The sequence below is a fragment of the Sinohyriopsis cumingii genome, chromosome 12, assembly GCF_028554795.1.
Source record: "Sinohyriopsis cumingii isolate HCF-2022 chromosome 12, ASM2855479v2, whole genome shotgun sequence".
Taxonomy (NCBI): Eukaryota; Metazoa; Mollusca; class Bivalvia; order Unionida; family Unionidae; genus Sinohyriopsis; species Sinohyriopsis cumingii.
In genome coordinates, this window is record NC_142972.1 from 25,083,908 (window position 1) to 25,106,758 (window position 22,851).

The 22,851-nt window shown below is 34.1% G+C and overlaps 1 protein-coding gene across 1 annotated transcript in view; it reads right to left on the bottom strand.

Annotated features, from left to right (window-relative positions):
• Nucleotides 1–22,851, bottom strand: part of LOC149786115 (potassium voltage-gated channel subfamily KQT member 1-like) — a 236,495-nt gene that overhangs the window by 171,318 nt on the left and 42,326 nt on the right. Inside the window, exon 3 of the mRNA XM_089976440.1 lies at nt 19,095–19,506. Coding sequence (XP_089832566.1) covers nt 19,095–19,456 — 362 coding nt within the window. The 5' untranslated portion in view covers nt 19,457–19,506. The remainder of the gene's footprint in view (nt 1–19,094; nt 19,507–22,851) is intronic.

Sequence of the window (22,851 nt, forward strand, 5' to 3'; positions counted from 1 at the left end):
TAAGAATTGGCTGGGCCAAAGTGTCAGACTTAAGAGAAGAATGTACAGGGCCAGAGTATCAGATATAAAACAAGAATTGGCTGGGCCATAGTGTCAGACTTAAGACAAGAATTGGCAGGGCTATATTATCTAATTTAAGACAAGAATTGGCAGGGCTATAGTATCCGACTTAAGATGAGAATTGGCTAGGCCACAGTATCAGATTTAAGACAAGAGGGCTGGGCCATAGTGTCAGACTTAATATAAGAATTGGCTGGGCCAAAGTGTCAGACTTAAAACAAATATTTACAGGGCCACATTATCAGATTTAAGACAAGAATTGGCTGGGCCATAGTGTCAGGCTTAAGACAAGAATTGGCAGGGAAAGATTTTCAGATTTAAGACAAGAACTGGCTGGACACTAATGTCAAACTTAAGACAACAATTGGCATGGCTACAGTATCAGATTTAAGGCAAGAATTGGCATAACTACAGTAACATATTTATGACAAGAGTTGGCTGGACTACAGTATCAGATTTAAGACAAGAGCTGGCTGGGCCATAGTGTCAGACTTAATAACTGGGTGCACCATAGTATCAGACTGAAGACAAAAGTAGACTGGGCTATAATTTCAAATTTAAGACAATAGGATGGACTATAGTATCAGACCTATGAATAGACTGGGGTATAATATCAGATTTAAGACAAGAATAGGTTGTGCTTTAAGATCAGACTGAAGAATTTTCTTGGCTGTAGTATCAGACTTAAGACAAGAATTGGGTGAGCTATAATATCAGACCTGCAACAAAAATATTCTGGCCTACAAATCAGACTTAAGACGAGAATAGGCTGGGCTACAGTACCAGGCTTATGACAATAATTGGCTGGGCTATAATATCAGATTTAAGACAAGACTAGGCTGGTCTATAATATCAAATCTTTATCCCTATTTGATGGCATATCCACATTATTTCTCTGAAAGGCCTTTATGCCAGCCTGCTTTACATTGGATAAGTTCTGAAGTTTTTTTTAGGTAAAGCTGTTTAAATGTTTTGCTATTTTTAGGCAGAGTAGTTTAGAGGTTTTCAAAATGAAGCCTTTTCTGTTTTTAGTGAAAATGTCCATATTTGATGGTTAATCAGCAAAATTAGTACTAACTTGAAAGCCACTAAATCTAGAATGCTCTCCATCAAAATGTATCAAATTCTCTTCAGCAGTTTTTGGGAAGAGTTTATTGATACATTTTTGAAATTTTAGTAATGATGAGAATAGTTGTTGCCAGACGAGCATCATTTACACAAAAATAAGCAAACTTTATTAAATTATGTTCAGCAGATTTTCAGATTTGTTATAAATCTATGGTTTTAAACTAACAGAAATGAGTGAAAACCAACAAGTTTTGTCAAATGTAAAATATCATTTATTTCCCTAAAATACAAAGTGAAAAGTTAAAAATACTTTACAGTATGGTGAAAGAAATCTTCAATGATCCAAGTAGTTCGATCAAAAGTCCCAAAAGTATCAAGTATTCCATGAGTTCCAGTGGTATTCTGAATGAAGTTCAATCTTTTGTGCTGATGTGCCAATAGTCTTGATGTATCGCAATGATATAATCCAAATGTCTTTAAATGAATTCTCAGTAATTCCAAAACAGCTACTAAATTCAAAAGTCTGAGAACTTTGTAATTTCACTGAATAATTGAAACAAATAAACAAGTCCTCTCAAATGATCACAGCTAAATTACTCCTATAAGACAGAAGTTTATGTCAGGAACAACTCAGGTATATGTCTCTTATATAAAAAAAGAAGACAAAATATGAAACAGGTGAGTCGGATATTCATTTTAGATCATTTAAACTTGCAAACATGGTCTAGTACTTTAGCAGAGAATCAATGAGGAATTAGATCAACATTATTTTTCAAGAAAAAACCTTTGCCTGGACTAAAATATGATCAACATGTATGCTTCAATAAAAGTTCAGCTCACTATCTTGAAACTGGAATGTGTTTACTTTGTTATGTATATCTATAATTTTAGTAATTGTTATTGATAACTGTAAATTGCAATGAATATCTATAAAGAAGATATTACATAGCTTATAATTCTTGTACAAGGCTCCAAATTCTATTTTAAGATATTAATAGTGATTGTAGGATCTATAAATGGGTGTTTACATAAGTGTTTGAGATCATTCATAGTATTATTAACAATAAACCTGTTTAATAGTTTTGGTTGCTTCCAATTGGACAGGTTGATCAGGCGGGTTCTTAAGAAGAATTAAGTTATATCGCATTGGATGAGCTGATCAGGTGGGTTCTTTTACAATGTGGGGCATTGGCAAAATATAATGTAGTGAGTAGGAGAAAATTGTGTTTTAGGACTCTATGCTTGTATCTAAGGAGAGAACTAAGCAATTCACTTCATTCCTATTTTGGGTTCCTATTTCATACGCTCTTGTGTTGAGGTCAGTATGCATATGTATTTAATGCTGTGTTTCGACAATTTGAGAGGAGACATTTGTTAGGATTATTCATTGGAATTACAATACACTTGTTGGACTAAAATATTATTCTTGGACTATTGTGAATTATTCAAAGGAGTTCTTGACAATGCCATTGTAATGCATCATGATTGTTGGCAGACCAGTGCATTTGAGGATCTGGAATTCATCTGGAACATTCAATTCTTTTGGACTTGAATAGGACTTTTAGGATTATTTTGGACTCAATTCATAATACTGAAAGTTCCTCTTAAATTTTGTGATCATTAAACCATTGGTTAAGTTTTACAAAACTTGTTGGTTTTGCTTCTTTCTGTTACTTACTTTATGACTATAGAGTTGAAGCAACTAAAATGACCTCATCTTCAAGTACAAACCCAGTCATAACGAAAATTAGTATTTAATGTTATTTACTAAATGACGCATACAATCTATTAAAAGGAAATTTAACTCACATAAAATAGATATAAATAACAAGATATCTTTGAAGATTTTTAAATTTTTTGTAACAGTGACTATATTTGATTGTGTATTGGCATCATTTGTATAGATTTTTACAGGTTTTTCTATTTTTAATGATGTAGACCATATTTGATGGCAGATATATATTTGTACAAAATCTGAAACCTCTTCATGCCAGAATGCTGTTTTTGAAATTTGGTCAGATTCTGTTCATGAGTTTTGAGAATTTTTTTCTGTTTTTATTAATGACAGCTGTATTTGATGGTGGGTTGACAATTTTTGAACACAATAAAAACATTCTTGGAAAAATGCTTTCTGTAAAATTTCATAACCATGAAAAGAAATGATAAACATCTGACTCTATGAGAATTTGACTTCATTTCCAAATGTTTGAGTCGAAATCTGGGATTCTCCCTGATAATCAGGAATAAATCAATTGTATGATCATGATGTTGTATAAGCAAGATCATAGTCTAATCAGCTGAGACCGCACTGGTGGCCTAAGTTGTCAGAGCATCCACCTCAGAGGTCGTGGGTTTTAAGCCGAGCTGTATTATACCAAAGACTTATAAATATGGTACTAACAGCTGCCAATTGGTTGGTGCTCAGCAATAAGAGGTTAGCATTAGGACTGGTTGTCCTGATGTAAAGGATAATGTGACTGGGTGGGACATGAAGCTACATGTCTGCAATATGATGCCCAAGAGCTAGACATTACTATAAACTGCCACAATGCAGACAATGTAGCAATATGACTGGAAAAGTTTTAAACTATGTTAAAAATCCAAATCACACACAGTCAAATCTGTGTATAGCAAACATACAGGGGAACCACCTGAAAAGGGTCATTATGAGCAGGTTGCCTGTATGTGCAGGCTTAGTATGTTATGGCAGATAAGGATCTTTATTGCTTGCAGTTTAACTTGTCTTGTGAGTATAAAGACAAATTATTTTAGAACATCTATTGAGCACAATACTGTACATGACTGCAAAGATTTTAGGTTTCTCCACACATGACTTAAGTTGATATACCATATATTCACTGTTGTAAGTGGGCACATTAGTGATGGCAGATCTGGGTCTATGCAGTTTGCGATTGGACCAGATATATAATTAAGTATAGATGGTGACTATATGAGGTATGTTGCAGTGTCATATGATATACAAGATGATCAAAATATATGAAACAAAATGACCTGCACATTGAGCCAACAAGGACATTGCATAAGGAACTGTCTTACCATCAATGTGATTTATCCAAAACTGCAAAGAGAATCCATAAAGGACTATAGGAATTGAAAACAAATAAAATTGTTTTAACAAAAACCTTCACACAAATTTTGTATGACTGACCTCGACTCCAAGGTCATAAAGGTGAGCAAACATGCCACAGAATGAATTATCTTAGCTTAAGTGATTCATACTAAATGTAATGAGAATAACAATAATAATAATGAGGAATTTGATGTGCTTAATCTTTATAAGTTCCTAGTGCTTTACAATATTAGTTAACACTTAATGATATGTATATATATAGAAAAGATTATGAAAATAAACAACATGAAATTACCCAAAAAAACATCCTGAAAATAATTAAGGTGAGGAAACGTTAAGCATTAAGTGTGGTCCTGCAGTCAAAAGATTAAGAGCACTCTTGAATGAGATTACTTTGTCATTTTGTCCTAGTTCTGCAGGCACTTTGTTCCATGCAGCTCAGCCTAGTATGCAAAAGAATGTTGTACTGGTATGACTTTGTTTTGATAGTGGGAGTAATACGAATATGACTGTTGGAAGAGGAGCATAAGTATCTAGATGGGGTGTACATGTGGGTCAGGAATGAAAGGTATATTGGCCTGAAGACAGTCAATAAAATATAGCATAGAGAACAGATTTTGTTTGATTCTACTCTAGAGCAAACTGGTAGACAGTGGAGGGTACAGTACTCTGAAGGATGATCTGAGCAGCTGTTTTGAACTTTTTGAGTTTCATGTTGTTGATATTGAGATAAACCAGACAGAAGATAATTCATTACAATAGTCAAGTCCAGAAAGTACCAAGGAACACAGAAGTGTTTTAGTGGCATCAACTGAAAGAAAACTGTGATTGGACCTGAATTAAGGGGTTTAAGTAATATATGCAAAAAAATTGTAACCAAAAACAAAACTTGTTGCCATTGCCGTTGCTGCCAAAGTGACTCTCATTAAGGTGGACTCAGCAAAAATGATTATATATTACTGGTCATCAAAGTGCCAGTTGTATATTTATAGCTCACAGGTATAACAGGTGTGCAAGATTGGTGTTTTGTGGGATGAATAGACAAAATGTTTCTGCTACTAACCTCCCACCAATTAATTAGTAATTAGTACTGCACCAAAAAGTTAATACCAGTCCCTTTTGTTACTAGATATAGATTATTATTAAATTATTTACAGCCTGTTTGTGATTTTCAGGCTGATACTGATTTGCTGTTAATGATAGGATAACATATATGAAAGCCTTATAAATTATGAAGCTGTTAGTTAAGTTACAGTAAGCTTTATTAGGTGTCAAAGGGAAACCTGACAAGTGTCAGAAAAGACTTCTGGGGTGGAGTCAGGTGTTGTACAGAAGAAGGTATCATAGTGTCAACATTTGGCTGATCACATGACTCCAGTCCAGTCATTCCTCTGATGAAGGCCTTGTGATAAGGTTGAAACTACGGAATCATAACCTATTATGCTAAGGAATGGTATCTATTCTTTGTTTCATTTACACAGACCCTAATTTGCAGTCTCATAATGCACCAGTAGATCTGGATATATGCAGTTGGCTAGAAGTAAATAGCATAATAAACAAACTTGGAGCCTGATCTGCCCAGTACATTATGGCAGATTTGGGTCTATGTTGCTTGCAGTTGGTCTTAACACCAGTGTCAGTACAAAGATATTAGAACCCAGCCTATTAATGAATGTCAACAGTAGCAATAGGAATTTCTCTTTCTAACTGATTTGCAAAGGATCAGACAAAATTAGTTCTCGCTGAATGAAATTCCAAGCATGGAAGTGGAACAGGAAATTCATGCAGTATTAAAGCAAAATAACTCCATTACTAAATCCCAGACAGCTTCCTGTCCATACTCTAATTAAGCCAGGCTTCATCAATCAATGAGTATGCAGACATGATCCTTATGTAATAATTAGGAGTTTAATAAAGGGAGGCAATTAAGGTAACCTACACTAGCCAGAACTTTAATAAAAGTCAATCTTTAAATGTATATTGTCTGGATAGCATAATCACACTCATTTGTAAGAAAATAATTGACAATATAGTGTAACCCCCCTAAATGCTGGAGATTGGAAATGGAATTGCTGGAAATTGTAAAGTTAATCCATTTCACTGATGTGTGTTTTGTCATCATAAAATGTTCACTTAATAAACTTTATACAACTAGATTTGTGTTTGTTAATACATGTATAACCCCCAATAGAGACCAACAGTCAAAGACCATACAAGTTTTTAAAAGTTCGAAAAATTGCCGCAATAGCATGAAAATCTAATCAGGGGATTGATGTATGCATACAAACATTCCTGACAAAATTTCACTTGTCTACTTACAGTTGATTGTGTTTAACTATGCGAACAATATTTTCATAAAAAATCTCAAAGTCCAGCAATTGAGTAATAAATTGAAAGATTGCTGTAAATGAAATATAATTAGGTCATCTCCTTACATATATACCTACATCTCAAGTGTTGTTTTTTTTCTCCTTAATCCTGCTTGACATGACTTTCCATTTTGGAGAGGTAAGCAAAACAAGATTTTCAAGATGGCTGCCATGATGACCATATTGAATATCAGATGTGCATCATTTCCATTATAGCCAACTAGACTTCATAAGTCTTCTTGTGAAAGCACAATGTCAATATGAAAAGCCATCAATGACAAATGCAATCATTTTTTTTGGCATTGTAGCACCATATTGGATGTCAGATTGACACCAATTTCATCTATAGCACAATTTTCAGGCCATATTGGATGTCTGAGTCACACCATTTTCAGTTATGACCAAAAAGACATCATAAGAAGTCCTTTAGTATAATTAATTAACCTCATGTTGATAAACCCATCCATTCAAGAATACTGAGTATAAACCTCATGTTGATAAACCCATTCATTCATGAGTACTGAGTATCAACCTCATGCTGATAAACCCATCCATTCATGAATACTGAGTATAAACTTCATGTTGATAAACCCATCCATTCATGAGTACTGAGTATAAACCTCATGCTGATAAACCCATCCATTCATGAGTACTGATCATATTAGCAATAGCATTAGCTTCAAGATGGCTGCTGTGGCAGCCATGGATCTCCGAGCAGCATGATTTTCATTTAGGATCAACTAAATCATAGATGAAATTTTGTTTAAGGTTTCATAACAGTCCTCCATGTAGTTTAGGAGGAGTAGTGATAACAAACTTGTTCTAACAGATGGAGAAACATAGATGATGGGCCAATGGACACTGGATGACTACACCATGAACTATTCTGGTTTATGCCAACTAGAGCTAAAAGCAATTGGAAAAAAAAGAAACAATGCTGTAATAGCATGAAATTCTAATCCATCCATCTACATTTCAATACAAACATGCCTAATAATGGATTATGATAACTGTAATGCTTTGTCACTTCATACGCAAAAAGTACACAACTCTAGTATTGGAACCAAATGTGCCATAATACCAGTGACTATATTAATTATTCATAAGAACTAATCAATACAGAACAATAGTCCCAAATGTCACAGGATACGATCTTTATTGTTTTATGAGTGGACTTAAGTGACAGCTGCTGTAACAGCCCCAGGGAGTAAGACACAACAACTGTTCCAACATAAAAATTTCAATTAGAATCAATGTCCAGAATTAGGTCAATTGTGATTTATCAGAACCATGAAACAAATCTCAATACATGCCTTAGTTCTCCTCACTGTAAATCATAATATTTTACATTTGTAACATCTTAAATGTTTCATGAATTTAGTAAATTTAGCCATTATCTGCAAACTAATTTTTGTGATTGGCTTTGTGCCAATATCTATTCTGTACATTTATTTTCCTAGTGATGTACATATTTATTTGTCTCAGTTTCAAATCGTGTAATTGCAGTATTAAAGCTTTATTTATTGGATGATTACAATCATGACAACACCGTTCCAGTGGCTTAAACAGTTTGAGTGTCCACCTCAGATGTTGGAGGTCACAGGTTCAAACCCCGGTTTTACCAAAGATTTACTAAAATGCTTCTAGCAGCTGCCTCGCTTGGCATTCAGCATTAAGAGATTAGTGTTAGGACTAGTCAGCCTGGTGTAAGACAAAACTGACTGGGTGGGATATAATGCTGCAGCATGATGCCGAGAGATAGACATCAGTATAAACTGCCACACTGCAGACATTGTAGCAATATGACTAAAGTTGTTAAAAGCTATTTTAAAAAAAATATAAATCACACATACACACACAGGCACACACACACACAAGGTAAAATACTATGCATATGACAGAACTGCAGATGGGCCAGTGACAGATGCTTGACCCATAAGAAATAGTTCTTTATGTAGATAATTTATATTTTTGTGCAGAAATTGCATTTCTTCTTTCATTGTGGATAGTGGTTTCTTTTGCTTCAAAAGGTGAAATATATCCAATACTGATACATGCAAAAAGAACATTTTTTAAAATTACATACCAGTGCTCAGAAGATTAAAATCCCCGATCAATACCACCCCAAATCACTTGTAAGTTGTGCTGAACATGCGTTGTATGCTGCAATTTAATAAAACACGTAGAACCTAATTTGGCACATGTCTTCAGCAAACAATTATTTCCATGCCAGTCTTGATTGATTTGTCTTTTGTAAAAAGAAAATCTTATTTGCTGTTAATTCAGAACATGGGTATATTATTCTACAGTAGATAATTAATGCAAAAATATTTAATTCTGTTCAGTGACCATAGTAGACCATGCCATTAGACATTAAAGGCTATTAAAACAGGGCAATCTACTGCTATAATAAAATATATACAAGGTTTCAAGGATGAGTACATACAGGATTCATACAAATAGTAGTAGCAAACATGTGTAAAACATTATAGGTGAGTACATGAAAACAAAGTTGTCAAAAATGGTTGTACTGAATTCAACAAAATCATACAAATGAATGTTTCTGTAGATGTTGACAAAGAAGCTGACTTTATTTAAGGTGTTTCCAGAAAACGCAAAACTCTTCTTATAAAACTCTGAATTTTGTTTAGATAAATATAACTTGCTGTTTGAGATGGATCTCAGTTCATACATATGTACATTTTAAAAGAAATTAAAGTTGCCTTTAAGATCATCAGGAGGTAAACCATGTAAAGTTTTAGACAAACTGAGTTCTCTGCTGAAATGGAAGCCACTTTAGGGTTTTAAAAAGATTTGTTGATGGTGTACCTAAATCAGTAACAAGAATAACTCTAGCTGCTCTTTCTTAAATTTCATTAAGCTTTCCTGATTTTCTGTATTTTTTGATAATTCAAACATAATTACCCCCAAGAGAACAACAATATTCTGGGTGTGGCATGATATCTGCATTGTAGAATATCTTTGTTCTTGAGGTAGACAAGATTTTATTATGTTCAAAAGATGAAGTGAGGTAGTGACTTAACTTTATTTTAGTGTTCTCCCAAATTATATTACACTAGTTAAGATGTGCCTGAAAAAAGTAGCCCTCTAATATAACAGAATGAAGGCATTGATTTTCTTTAGAAGCCAGAGATAAGAGCTCATTTTCTTTGAAGTATAATTTATATGATGAGATCATTTCAACCAACTACCTTCAAATATCCCAAGAATTCTTTCTAAACATGTCATTTGCAGATAAGTGTTATCATAGAGAACATGCAGCATATCAGTTTGCAATCTTGCTCTTGTCTGCCATGTAGTTATAAACAAGACTTTTGCTTTGTCCATATTAAGGATCATACCATTTCCTTGCACCATACCTGAAGTCTGTTGAGAGCAGTTTTGATGTTTTTTCAACTTTGGCTTTGAGCATCGAAGTATTGTCATCATCATATGTGTCAGATGATGAGACCACATCTCCAATTTTTAGGGGTTGGTCATTTATGAACAGAACAAATAATAAGGGCCCCTTGATAGAACCTTGTGGTACTCCACAACTTATTTTAGTTTCAGATAGGTGTCAATTTAAGGTTAACTGCTGAGACCTATAGCTCATGTAGGATGTGAACCACTTAAGAGTACCTTTACTACATTTATAGATTTCTAACTTTAAAAAAAATTTGAATGATCTACTAAGTAAAAAGCCTTTGAAAAATCAATAATTACAGAACCAACTAAGTTTATTTCATCTAAGGCTTTTAGTCATTTGTCAGTCACAGAGTTTTGTAAGAATGATCTTTTTGAAAGTCAGATTGATTTTCATTACATAGTTGAGATAGTTCTTCAAAGAACTGTGTACATCTTTTTCTAGTAACTTGACAATGGATGGAAGAGTGATATTGGTCTATAGTTATTTACATCCCCTTTTGATCCAGATTTATGTAGTGGTGTTAATTTGGCAGTTTTCCAAGATTGGGGAAATTGACTTGTTTTCAAACTGTGATTATACAGAAAGGTAATACCATCAGCAAAGGCAAATACAGCTGCCTTGAGAAGTTTTGGATCTATCATGTTATGTCCTGTAGATTTAGAAACACTTTTGTTTTTTTAGATAATTCAAACATAAACTTGAGGCTTATTTCATTTGGAAGTTTGTGAAACAAAAACCTTTCTATTTCTGAAGGATAAGTTGAACTTATGTTCTGTAATTTTGGAGGCAATGTTTACAGTTTATTGAAAATATGTGCAACATCATATGGATCATAATCATGATTTCGATCATTAATTAGAGCCGATATATTTGTCTTATTTTTTACTTACAAATTCTCCTGATATTTTTGGGGTGTTTTTTTGTCATTGAGTTTAAATAATATTTTATCTATTTATCAAACATATACAGAGTGTAGATATTAACATCATGAATGTTTATTGGACAGATGGGGTGTAAATGCTTACAATACTTTGCCTGAGTGTTGGGGGCTGATTGATATGATCCCCCTCCTGTTATGGTGCTTTGTTTTATCATTATCAAGGAGATGATCAATCACAGTCTTATTGCCTGGCTCATGCAGTTAATAACATAAAATATTAAATTAATGAAAGAAATATTAATAGAGATCTGACCAAAAATATAGTTTAGAACATGTGCTCCATCTGTAAAATATCACAATTTAATCAATTTCATAAACAAAATGAAACTGAATATGACATATAAACAATACACTTTCCCTTAGAAATAGAATTGAAAAATTTATACAAAATGTAATTGGCCATACAGTTATACTGATAAAACAAATTTCATTCAAGAACCAAGTGAACGATCAAACTCAAATTGCTGGTATGTCAGCAAAACCTGGTTGCTTCCAGTCCTTTCCAAATCACTGTTGGTGTCTGGTCAGCATTGCTGCACATGTATTTCTTTTCCTGCTCTCTCTCTCTCTCTGTCTCTGTCTCTCTCTGAAACCTCTTTGGGTCATCAACCATAACTTGCATGTAGTCGACACTCCTTCCCATTGGGTAGCACAGGCATGGAGCTATTTTTTCCAATGTGCCTTTTCTGGATTCACTATGTCTATGCAACCAAATCTTTCTGGATCTGAGTCTCTAGAATTCTTCCAGACCCTCGTCTCTTGGATTATTTAATGCTAAAAACTACACATTAATTTCCTCAGAGTCCCTCAGACTTCTCTTTCAGCAGAAAATTTGGACTGCCAAATTTTGCAAATGAGATTACTTAAAACACAGAATTTTGTCTGGGACCCCTCCCCATGTAGCTTAGGGAATCAGGATTAACTTTCTCTAACTGGCAAAATTGTAACACTCCCATCGAAATCAGAATACTTCTCCCCAGTCTGCCTTTATTAATAACTATTCTGGAAAATACCATTTTATGACACCTATTTCAAATTGCTCAAAGAGTTCCCAAAATTTGTCTCTGGCTTGTCTTTACTTTGTCATTTCCTCCACCTGATTGTACATTGACATATCTGTCATACATTTATTTTAACAGGTCCTAAAATCCAACCACGCTTCCAAACAAGAGAGGTTAACCATCGCAAGCTTCCAATTTATTGCAAGCCTATCACATATATCAATCTTATGTTTACGTGACATGCCGACCATAACAAAATGTGATGTGACCAAAAATTTGCACCATTACACTGTGTTGGAAATATACACATTTAAAAATTATATTTTGTCTGTTTATTTGACACATGTGGCATAAATATTAACAATAATTTTTTGTTAACTTGACAAATGTAGTATAAACATTAATATTTTGCCTATCTATTGGGCACATGTAGTGTGAATATTAACAATATTTTGTCTGTTTATTGGTACTGGACATATACAGAGTGTAAATATCTATGATATTTTGCCTGTTTATTGGTAATGGACATACACAGTATACATATCAAATAATAGTTTGCCTGTTTGTTGTACTCGTATGGAGTAAAACCACAGTGATCTGTAACTGATGACATCTGCAGTGGAATTTTGAATATTATCTGGTGGGAGCTGCATTGGCTCAGTGGTGAGCATGCCAGACTCGCAACCAAGACTGAGAGGGTTTGAGTTTAAATCACACCATTGGACCAGCCTGGGTCAGCTACCATGGTGTGTCCTTGGGCAAGGCACTTTGCTCCAATTGCCTCTGCACTAAATAACCTACTTGTGTTGATGTGCCATAAAGCACCAAACCAAACCAATATTATCTGGCTTGGACTTATTAAAAATTAAAACATTAAATATTCAATAGATCAAGGAAGAACTAATTTAAAGTCAGTTATGTAGACTTTTGTTAAACGTCTTTTTGAATTTCCCATACCTGAAAATGCTAAATTTGTTGCTTTTGTAAATATCTATTCCATTATTCATGAATAACTGCTTTTGAAAGTATTACTGTCACAAAAGTTGGCACAGGTATTATATGCACCTGGTATTTTTGAGTAAATGACATATTACTAGAATAAAGAAGTCAACTATAATCAGCATTATATAATCAGTGTTGTGTTGACATACCATGAAACTACCTACCTACTAACCCACCTATGCACCTACCAACCTATTGTGAGAGGGCATAAAAGATGAATATAAAAAAACAATAAAAAGAACATTCTTTTCTAAGAAATCAAAAGTAGAAGATCTACAATGAGCTGATAAAACCAGAGTAATGTTGCTTTTGTATTTTAATTATGTTCAATCTTTCTTAAAAGCTGCTTCAAAGAAGGTATTCTGATCTGTACCTCTAGGAGGGGCTTTAGGTGGCAGAGTGGTCTAAGGTGCTTGCCATTAAAAATCACTCACACAGCTCACCAATGTCCCATGAGTGAGTCTTGACTCAACCATCATGGGTATGTGAGAAAGCTTGCCAGTAGCATCCCATGAGTAGATGGTTCTTCCTCTACCAAATATACTGGACACCTATCATATGCTGAAAAATGACACTGAACTCCATAAAATAAACTGGCCACCTACTGTATGCCGAAAAATGACACTAAACTCCACAAAATAAACTGGCCACCTATTGTATGCTGAAAAATGACAGTAAACTCCACAAAATAATCTGGCCACCTATTGTATGCTGAAAAATGACACTATACTCCACAAAATAAACTGGCCACCGATTATATGCTGAAAAATGACACGTATACTCCACAAAATATACTGGCCACCTATTGTGTGCTGAAAAATGACATTAAACTCCACAAAATATAATGGCCACCTATGGTATGCTTAAAAATGACACTAAACTCCACAAACTATACTGGCCACCTATCGTATGCTGAAAACTAATAAACTCCACAAAATATACTGGCTACCTATTGTAATTCTGAAAAATGACAACAAACTCCACAAAATATAGCCGCATATTGTATGCTGAAAAATTACAATAAATTCCACAAAATATACTGGCCACCTATCTTATGATGACAAATGACACTAAACTTCACAAAATCAATTCAAACAACCTCTAGATGCCAGATTGTACTTGATGAAAGACAAGGCTTTTGAGTAACCTTGAAATTACAGACAGCATTACAAACATAGTTCATGCATCAATAGTTACCTTGATCACTACTACAGGTAGGCCAAGCATGAAAAGTAAGAAAGCAATCATCTATTTCCTATAATGAACCACATGAACAACATGTAGTTAAGGCTAAGGGAAACATACCACAATATAAAATGTTAAGTCATTAATATGGAAAGTTTACTATTGAATAAGCTATTTATTCATAGTTACTCTGAAATGCATTGGTCAGAAGGGGTCTCCAGAGTAGGCTAGAATCTCTGACATGCATAAATCCATCCGATCAAGCACAAATACTTAATAAGTAAAGCATACAATCTTTGTTTAAAAAGGGTTCATTAGTAACAGAGGTGCATCCAATATTCAAGTTTCATGAGTGAAACAAGCAGTGCCCAAAATATGAACATTAAACAAAAAAATGTAAGGGAAGCATGAAATATAGGTTATAGAGACCTATCTTGCAAAGGCTGTAGAAGTTATGAAGAAACATCCACAAACCATAATTTTTGTGATTCTAAGTAAGATAGGAATTTCATGTGTTCATGAGCGAAATGCCAGACACTTGACCCAAGTCAGTAAAAATTGAAATATAGATGATGATGAACTTTTGGTGCAAGAGTGTAGTATTAATGCATCTGTATCAACATATCATGGCCCCAGGTTTGATTTGGTTGATCTATAAAGGCTGAAAATTGCATTTAAAGATGGTCAAACTTCAACATAAATACAAGTAGTATCGTCACATGACAAATCAAACTGGCTTTTACATTAATTTATGAGATAACAAAATAGTATCTACTGGTACTGCTGTAGACCATGGGATGAAAGAATTAAAATATATAGTAATGTATTTTCCTGGAACTAAAGAACTTTTTACATGCAGTTTCAAACAGTGGATATGGAAGTACATATTTCATGTAATTTTATCATGGGAGTCATCTCAAAGTGTTATTGACTGAATTTTTTGTTATCACATATCTCTCTATTATTCTCTCTCTCTTTCTCTCATCTCTCTCCCATAAAATAAAATAATGAAAGGATGAGCCCTCCATCTATCTACCTGGTACATGTCCTGATCCCAACCCTTTTTGAAAAATGTTACTAGGCAAAACTGTGTAAGAGTTTCACATGGACACTGAAGACAGATTAATCCACATGCATAGATGGACAAAGTAAATCCCATATACCACCAGCTTATTGACATGAAAGTATAAAAGGAAATATTTTGAACAGGTCGCAACTCTTGACTACTTTTCAAGAAATGAAGTTAATTTTATTTGGGTTAAGGAAAATATTTTGAATGAATCAAGTATGGATTTGTAGAAGACACAAACCAACTTAGGATCTTTACCTACATGACTTTGAATCTATAGATTTTAATAAGCAATAACCATTCCCAGAAATCCCATGGCAAGAGTTATAATGAAACTTTTAAAACAACTATGTATCTCTATAGACTACCCTGGGTCTTGTCCCAAAGTTAGAAATCATGCCATCAACTAGATCATTAATAACGAATTGTATGTTGTTATTTGTTCTGATATGTCCTTCTTTTTCTTGTCTCAAAATTCTTCATTTTCAATAGGTTGGAAGCGTGTATCTCCATTGTATCTATTGTGCATTTAGCTATTTATTCTTCCTCCGTCTCATTCATGAAATAATTCCCATGATCTGTACAGACGTTTCTTCCCACAAAATACATTTCCTCTTCTGGGATGTGGGTCTTCATCATGCTAATGTTTACATGGTGGAATCATCAGTTTCTACAATAACAGCTACAGTTGTCTGAATATGTATACTTTATTCCTGTGCACCATATTTAAACTAAAAAATTATGCTTGATGCTTTTCAAAATCTGAAAGTTTGTCTTTGATTATCTGTGTATACCCAAATGTTTGACAGTACTTTATGGGTCAGAAAATTGTGTTTAAATTAAAAGGAATGCAGTTCCCTGAAGTTTTCTGGAATTTTGTATTTCTTCATATTATGGAAAATGTGGGCATAGTACTCAACAAATGTCACCATGTTTCATGATTCCAGGTAGGTATAAAATCAATCTGGTCATGATCTAATTGCAGGACTGAATCATTAAGCAAATAAAATGTGCAATGTAGGTCACAATGACTTTCTTTTGCTGGTGTGGTACTAGCAGAGACCTATTTAATCATCTAGCTTAATAATAATAATAATAATAATCCTGGCATGAAAACTGCTTCAGACTGAACACAACTCACTGAAGCAAGAAATATAGGTCACAGTGATCTCCACTGTATTGAGGGTGCAGTACTCATCACATTGTATCCCCTCACTAGCTTTCATGAATCTTGGTAAAACACTATTTATATGGAGTGATATAAACCTATCTGGTACTTCAAATATTGATACGTACAAATATCTAGACTGGCATTCAACATAGAACCTGAATAATGAACTTAAAAAACAAAATGTAACCAAAGGCAATGAAATATGGGTCACAGTGATCCACAGTTTGGTGTTTGGGTTGTACTCATCAAGATGTATCCCCCCCCCCAAGTTTCATTAATCTAGGTATACAGGGCAGAAAATAAGTTTTTCGCACATAAAACTTAATCTCAGCCAGTAAAATCTGACAAATTGTGGCCAAAGGTCACTAATACTAATAGCGATGACGACGATGTAGTACTTATCAAGATGCATTTGACCACCAGGATTATTATAATGGTATGCGTACAGGATACCAAACACATGAGTTAAACATAGAAACTTATACAAAAATGCACCCTCTCAGCCATTTCTTCAGGAAGTAGGTGCTATCCAATCCCAACTGAAGCCTAAGACACCAGGAGAAAGAATGGTTGAGATTCAGTCAGGTGCTCTGCATATCTATCCATGGAACACATAACACAAGGTGATAATCAATGACCTTCAATTTTCATGTGGCACTATTATAATCTATCCATGGAACAGACAACATAAGGTTATAAACAATGACCTTCAATTTTCATGTGCCACTGTTATAATCTATCGATGGACAGACAACACAAGGTTATAATCAATGACCTTCAGTTTTCATGTGACACCATCATAACCCATTGCTGAGGATCACTTATAGAACCCGAACAGCTGAAATATCAAAACCTACAGAAGAACTCTGATAACTCAAAGTACAGGGGGGACTCCATTTTATTTGACTTCATGATTATAAATTAATTTATGTGAGGTTGTACTAATCAGGCAATATAAGGTTTAAATTTACTCTGCTAATGTTAGAGAGTCATTCATTTTATGTCAAATACATTGTATTTGAATTATCAAATTTTCACTGTCTATAAATGTATCATCTATCACTGGTAACAAATGGCACATGTAACGTTTACACACTGACCCCTCCACTCGAGGGATCATGCATGCACTGATCCTGATGACTAAAACTGGATTTCTTTGACACCCCCCAATCAAATGGAATCATTAGTCATCTTTGTGTTTTAAGATCTGAGAATAAATAAACATAGCATCAGAAAGGGGAAATATGGATGTTTTCAATGACCTAGTGCAAATGTCATATCTGTGATCCTGACACTTGTCTTTTGATAACAATATTTTTCTTATCTCTCTTTATATGATATATATCAAGAAAGTTTACATGTTTAAATCTTGTCTTGTCTAATAAACAATTCACAGAGCATAATTGTTCTTGCAATAAAATAAAGATATAATTCTAAAACTGGGCATTATAAAGTTAACTTAGAATCAAGAAAAGTTAAGCAGTTCTTTGCATGCACCAATTGTAAGTATGTTGTGAAGTCAGTTTAGATAATTTCTTTAACCACAGTTCTATGTTCCTCCTCCACTCTACAGGATGAAACAGTCACCTTTGACAGTTCTTTGTTCCTCCTCCACTCCACAGGAAGAAATCATTCACCTCTGACAGTTCTTCCTTCCTCCTCCGCTCCATAGGAAGAAATCATTCACCTTTGACAGTTCTTTGTTCATCCCACTATAAAGGATTTTTTTTATTTGCTAGCTGTTGCTGTAGTTTCTAAGCTCTGAGGATAAATTCCATTAAGAAATTTGCTACATAGGACCTTGAAATGAAGAAATTGTGTTGGGAAATGAGAAAATTGTGTTGGGAAATGATGAAATTGTGTTGGGAAATGAGGAAACTGTGTTGGGAAATGCAAAGTTGGTAGTAGATGGGCATTCATGGGCCATGGCTGCTATAAATAATGATACAAAAAACTATGCAATCCAATTCCATGGAGGTCACATCTATATATTGCAATATCCTTTATAATGATATAATGTTGATCAGCTAGGACGATAATTCTACCCAAATAAAGTAGATGAGACATGAATGGCCCATTTAGGTATACCAATTAAAGTAGATGTGACAAGAATGACCCATTTAGGTATACCAAATAAAGCAGATGAGACAAGAATGACCCATTTAGGTATACCAAATAAAGTTGATGAGACAAGAATGAGCCATTTAAGTATACCAAATAAAGCAGATGAGACAAGAATGACCAAATAATGTTCACATCAAATATATTCAGTGATCAGCTGGTTACAACAAGAAATGGAAATAATTGTCAAAATTTGGACCTGAAAAGTTGAAACCTTAAAAAGTACATATAAATGTCTTCAATAATTCGCCTACCACATGGCATCCAATCAAGCATAAGGGTTGCATGTGTTTGTGTCTTTTGATTTTTAATGCAGCTTTAAAAAAAATTCAGTCATATTGCTATGATGTCTGCAGTGTGACAGTTTATAGTGATGTCTAGCACTAAGGGATCATGCCACAGACCCTGTCACATTATCCTGACACCAGGCCAACCAGTCCTAACACTAGCCTCTTAATGGATATAAATAAAGCTGAAGGTCATAAGATATTTGTATATATGTACTTATGTGATGCAATGCAATGAGATGCAATATGATTTGATGATATATGATATATGATATGATATAGATTGGTAGTTGTACTTACACTGAGAAATGATATATGAAACATTTCCAACCTGTCGGCCTTTCTAGGAAGTTATAGATTTGTCCCTGAATTGTTGCTTTCAAATGGACTTTTGTTTTCACTTTGTATTTCTCCTCTATGAGTTGTTCCATATGAGAAACCTCAGCAGATTTTCCATGCAGGAATGCTGATATAGAATTAGTTTTTAATATATCATCTTGCTTGTTCTGGTTTGTACCCTCTACTTGTGAGGTTCCACCAGGGTCACTGTCAGTTCTTGTCATTAACTCCTTCATTTGTATGTTGGACATTTGGGATTTTTCCAAGTTTTCAGTTTCTCCCCCCTCAGCTGAACACTTTTTCAATTTTCCCAGTGCTGACATTATAATCACTTTAAATAATCATACACAAGTGTTGCTCTTCTTTTCCAATCCTAGAATAAACAGAAAAGTAATAAGTTTAGATATAAATATAATTTTAGATCCATTCTAAATAAATGTGAAATGAACAAAACATTAAGTCATATCCTTGTTAATGCATAGAATTTCATCACATCAATGTCACATGCTAAAACAAAAGCAACGCAGGAACAGTTAATTTGTCATGTACTGAATGGCATATTATACACCTGCCACATATTTAATTTTCCTGTATGTAGTATTACAATGGCATGGTTGACTCTGGAGACTGTTGACCAATGGGTCTCATTGATCCCAGTCTTTTGTCAAGGTATGCAATCTTAACTAACCTTTCTGTGCAGAAACCATTTCTTGTCTAATTAGACTTACCATGACCATGACCTCTGACCTTAAGATCCAACAATCTTCAGACCTTAAGTGCAAGCTATCCACAAAGTTTACTCAGGGAACTTGCTCAAGAACAAAAGCTGTTATGCAAAATGAACTTTTTTGAAAGTCACAATGACCTTCACCTTTGAGTTTTTGGCCCCAAACACTGATGAAGATATAAAATAAAAGTGTTCTTCCTTACCGCAAGTGCAAGTCATTCACAAAGATTGGCAACTGTATGTAGTGGACAACTCAAATAGTTGTGCAAAAACCATTTTTTTCTTCTTTATTTAGTTGTAGTGACCTTGACCTTTCACAATTTGACCCTGACATTGAAAGGGTTCTTCCTTACTCCAGTTCCAAACCATCTGCAATATCTGATAACTTTAGGCATTAGACAACACAAGTTACCTTCCAGGAATGAAATTTTTTAACAGATAAATGGATGAAAGGATGGATGGACAACAACATAACAATATGTTCTAAATCATGGTGGGTGCATAAAAAGTCTAATACTTCAAAACAAAAAGTGTAAAGCTTTTAACACTCAATTGCCAATAAGAAAGTTTTAAATACTTCAAAGCAAATATTGTAATTCTTCAACATGACGAATCATCTTCCTCATCTAATCAGCTGAGATAAAATCATAAAATAATCTGTTATATTTTAAACATCGACACTTTCAGTTATCAGTTCATTTGAATAAATGTGATATGACAACATGATGTTCCTGTCACTAGGTACTTGGAATATAACCACATACTGTATATGGTTGCTTAAAAGTTGAGTCAGACTGCAAACAGCAAAGATCCCTATCTGCTGTAGCAAAGCGCACCTGCGGATTAGGGTCTATGTTGTTTTGTTCTACTGATTACTCATGACAAGCTAGCCAGATCTGCCAGCACAATATGTGATTCTAAATATGGGTCTGTGCAGTTTGCAGTTGGACTTTACTTAAAAGCGAGCATATATGGTACACTAATACTCAAACATTAGACCATCACACACTTATCCAATACAGTATAGTGTCATTTATAGACATGACCCAATTAGACCATCACACATTTATCCAATACAGTATAGTCTCATTTATAGACATGATCCAATTAGACCATCACACATTTATCCACTACATGAGTATAGTCTCATTTATAGACATGACCCAATTAGACAATCACACATTTATCCAATACAGGATAGTGTCATTTATAGACATGACCCAATTAGACCATCACACATTTATCCACTACATGAGTATAGTCTCATTTACAGACATGACCCAATTAGACCATCACACATTTATCCACTACATGAGTATAGTCTCATTTATAGACATGACCCAATTAGACAATCACACATTTATCCAATACAGTATAGTGTCATTTATAGACATGACCCAATTAGACCATCACACATTTATCCAATACAGTATAGTCTCATTTATAGACATGATCCAATTAGACCATCACACATTTATCCACTACATGAGTATAGTCTCATTTATAGACATGACCCAATTAGACAATCACACATTTATCCAATACAGGATAGTGTCATTTATAGACATGACCCAATTAGACCATCACACATTTATCCACTACATGAATATAGTCTCATTTACAGACATGACCCAATTAGACCATCACACATTTATCCACTGCATGAGTAGAGTTTCATTTATAGACATGACCCAATTAGACCATCACATTATCCAATACAGTATAGTCTCATTTATAGACATGACCCAATGCAAACTACATGGATCTAGATCTGTGATTGTATAATGCACTGACAAATGTGGGTGACTAGGCTGTTAGTTAGGAGTAATAAGTAGAACAACAAAGACTATGATATGCCAGCACATAATGTTATGGCAGATCAGTGTTTATGTTGTTTGCAGTTGGACACAGCTTGTACATAAATGAACATACACAATAATTCTCTAAACTGTAATTCCAATATTTTGGCATTCTCTGACTATAATGGTATCTGACTGATCTGGCCGCATACCATCCATAATTCCCTTGGAAACCTGTTGACTTTTATATATCAGCACAACTGTTCCAACATAAACAATATTCAATTGCCAGCCATCTGCTTGCACCAGAAATTCACTAGTTTTAATTCAATTTGTGACAACTTCCATTTAAAGTGTGTGACACTCATTTCCATAATCTTTTTCAGAGTAACTTTATCTCATGTCTGCACATTGACATAAGTTACTTGTTTTATTTATTACAATTTGAATAAAGTGCATGTTCATGCTGTGAATTACATTATTTCAATTGCATATTATCATTATTTGTCATTTCTTGATCTTAATCATAATAATTTACATTAGTAGCCAATCTTAAAAGAACACAAATTTATATTGATTTTATCTTGCAATTGTATCGTCAAGTAATATGTTTGAATCAGACAAGACAGAAATTGGATAGTAAACAAATTAATCAATATGTTTCTTCCCAATCTTGATGCATCTCAATAACCATGTTTCACATCTTCCTCGAATTCCTTCCAAATTAGTGTGCTGGCTTTGGAATAGAGTTATGCGCTATTTATTTCAATTGTAATTCTGAGAAGTGATAATTTCAGAACAAAGCATTAGTCGATGTACTGTATACTAAATACTGAATCCTGCTGTCATAGACAGTAATCAGGAACGTGCTGGTTTTCACAATTTTTGTTTTGCTAAGAAGTCTAGTATGACTGAAAATTATATCAGGATCATGCAGACGTAAATCTAATTTCAAATAATATTGTAAGCTTCTGTCTGGAGTTGAGTCCTAATAAGCACACTGCAGACCTGGGTTAACTCGCAATGGAATGGTTACATTATCTAAAATGTTCCAAACTAAACAATCAGAAAACTTGAATTAGTGTCTAACTCATTATAGAATGATTTGTTTCATCTGCTGGTTTTAAGCACATTTTTAATGCCTTACTGAGTACATCATACTGAGAGGAGATGTGACTTTGGTGTCTCTCCC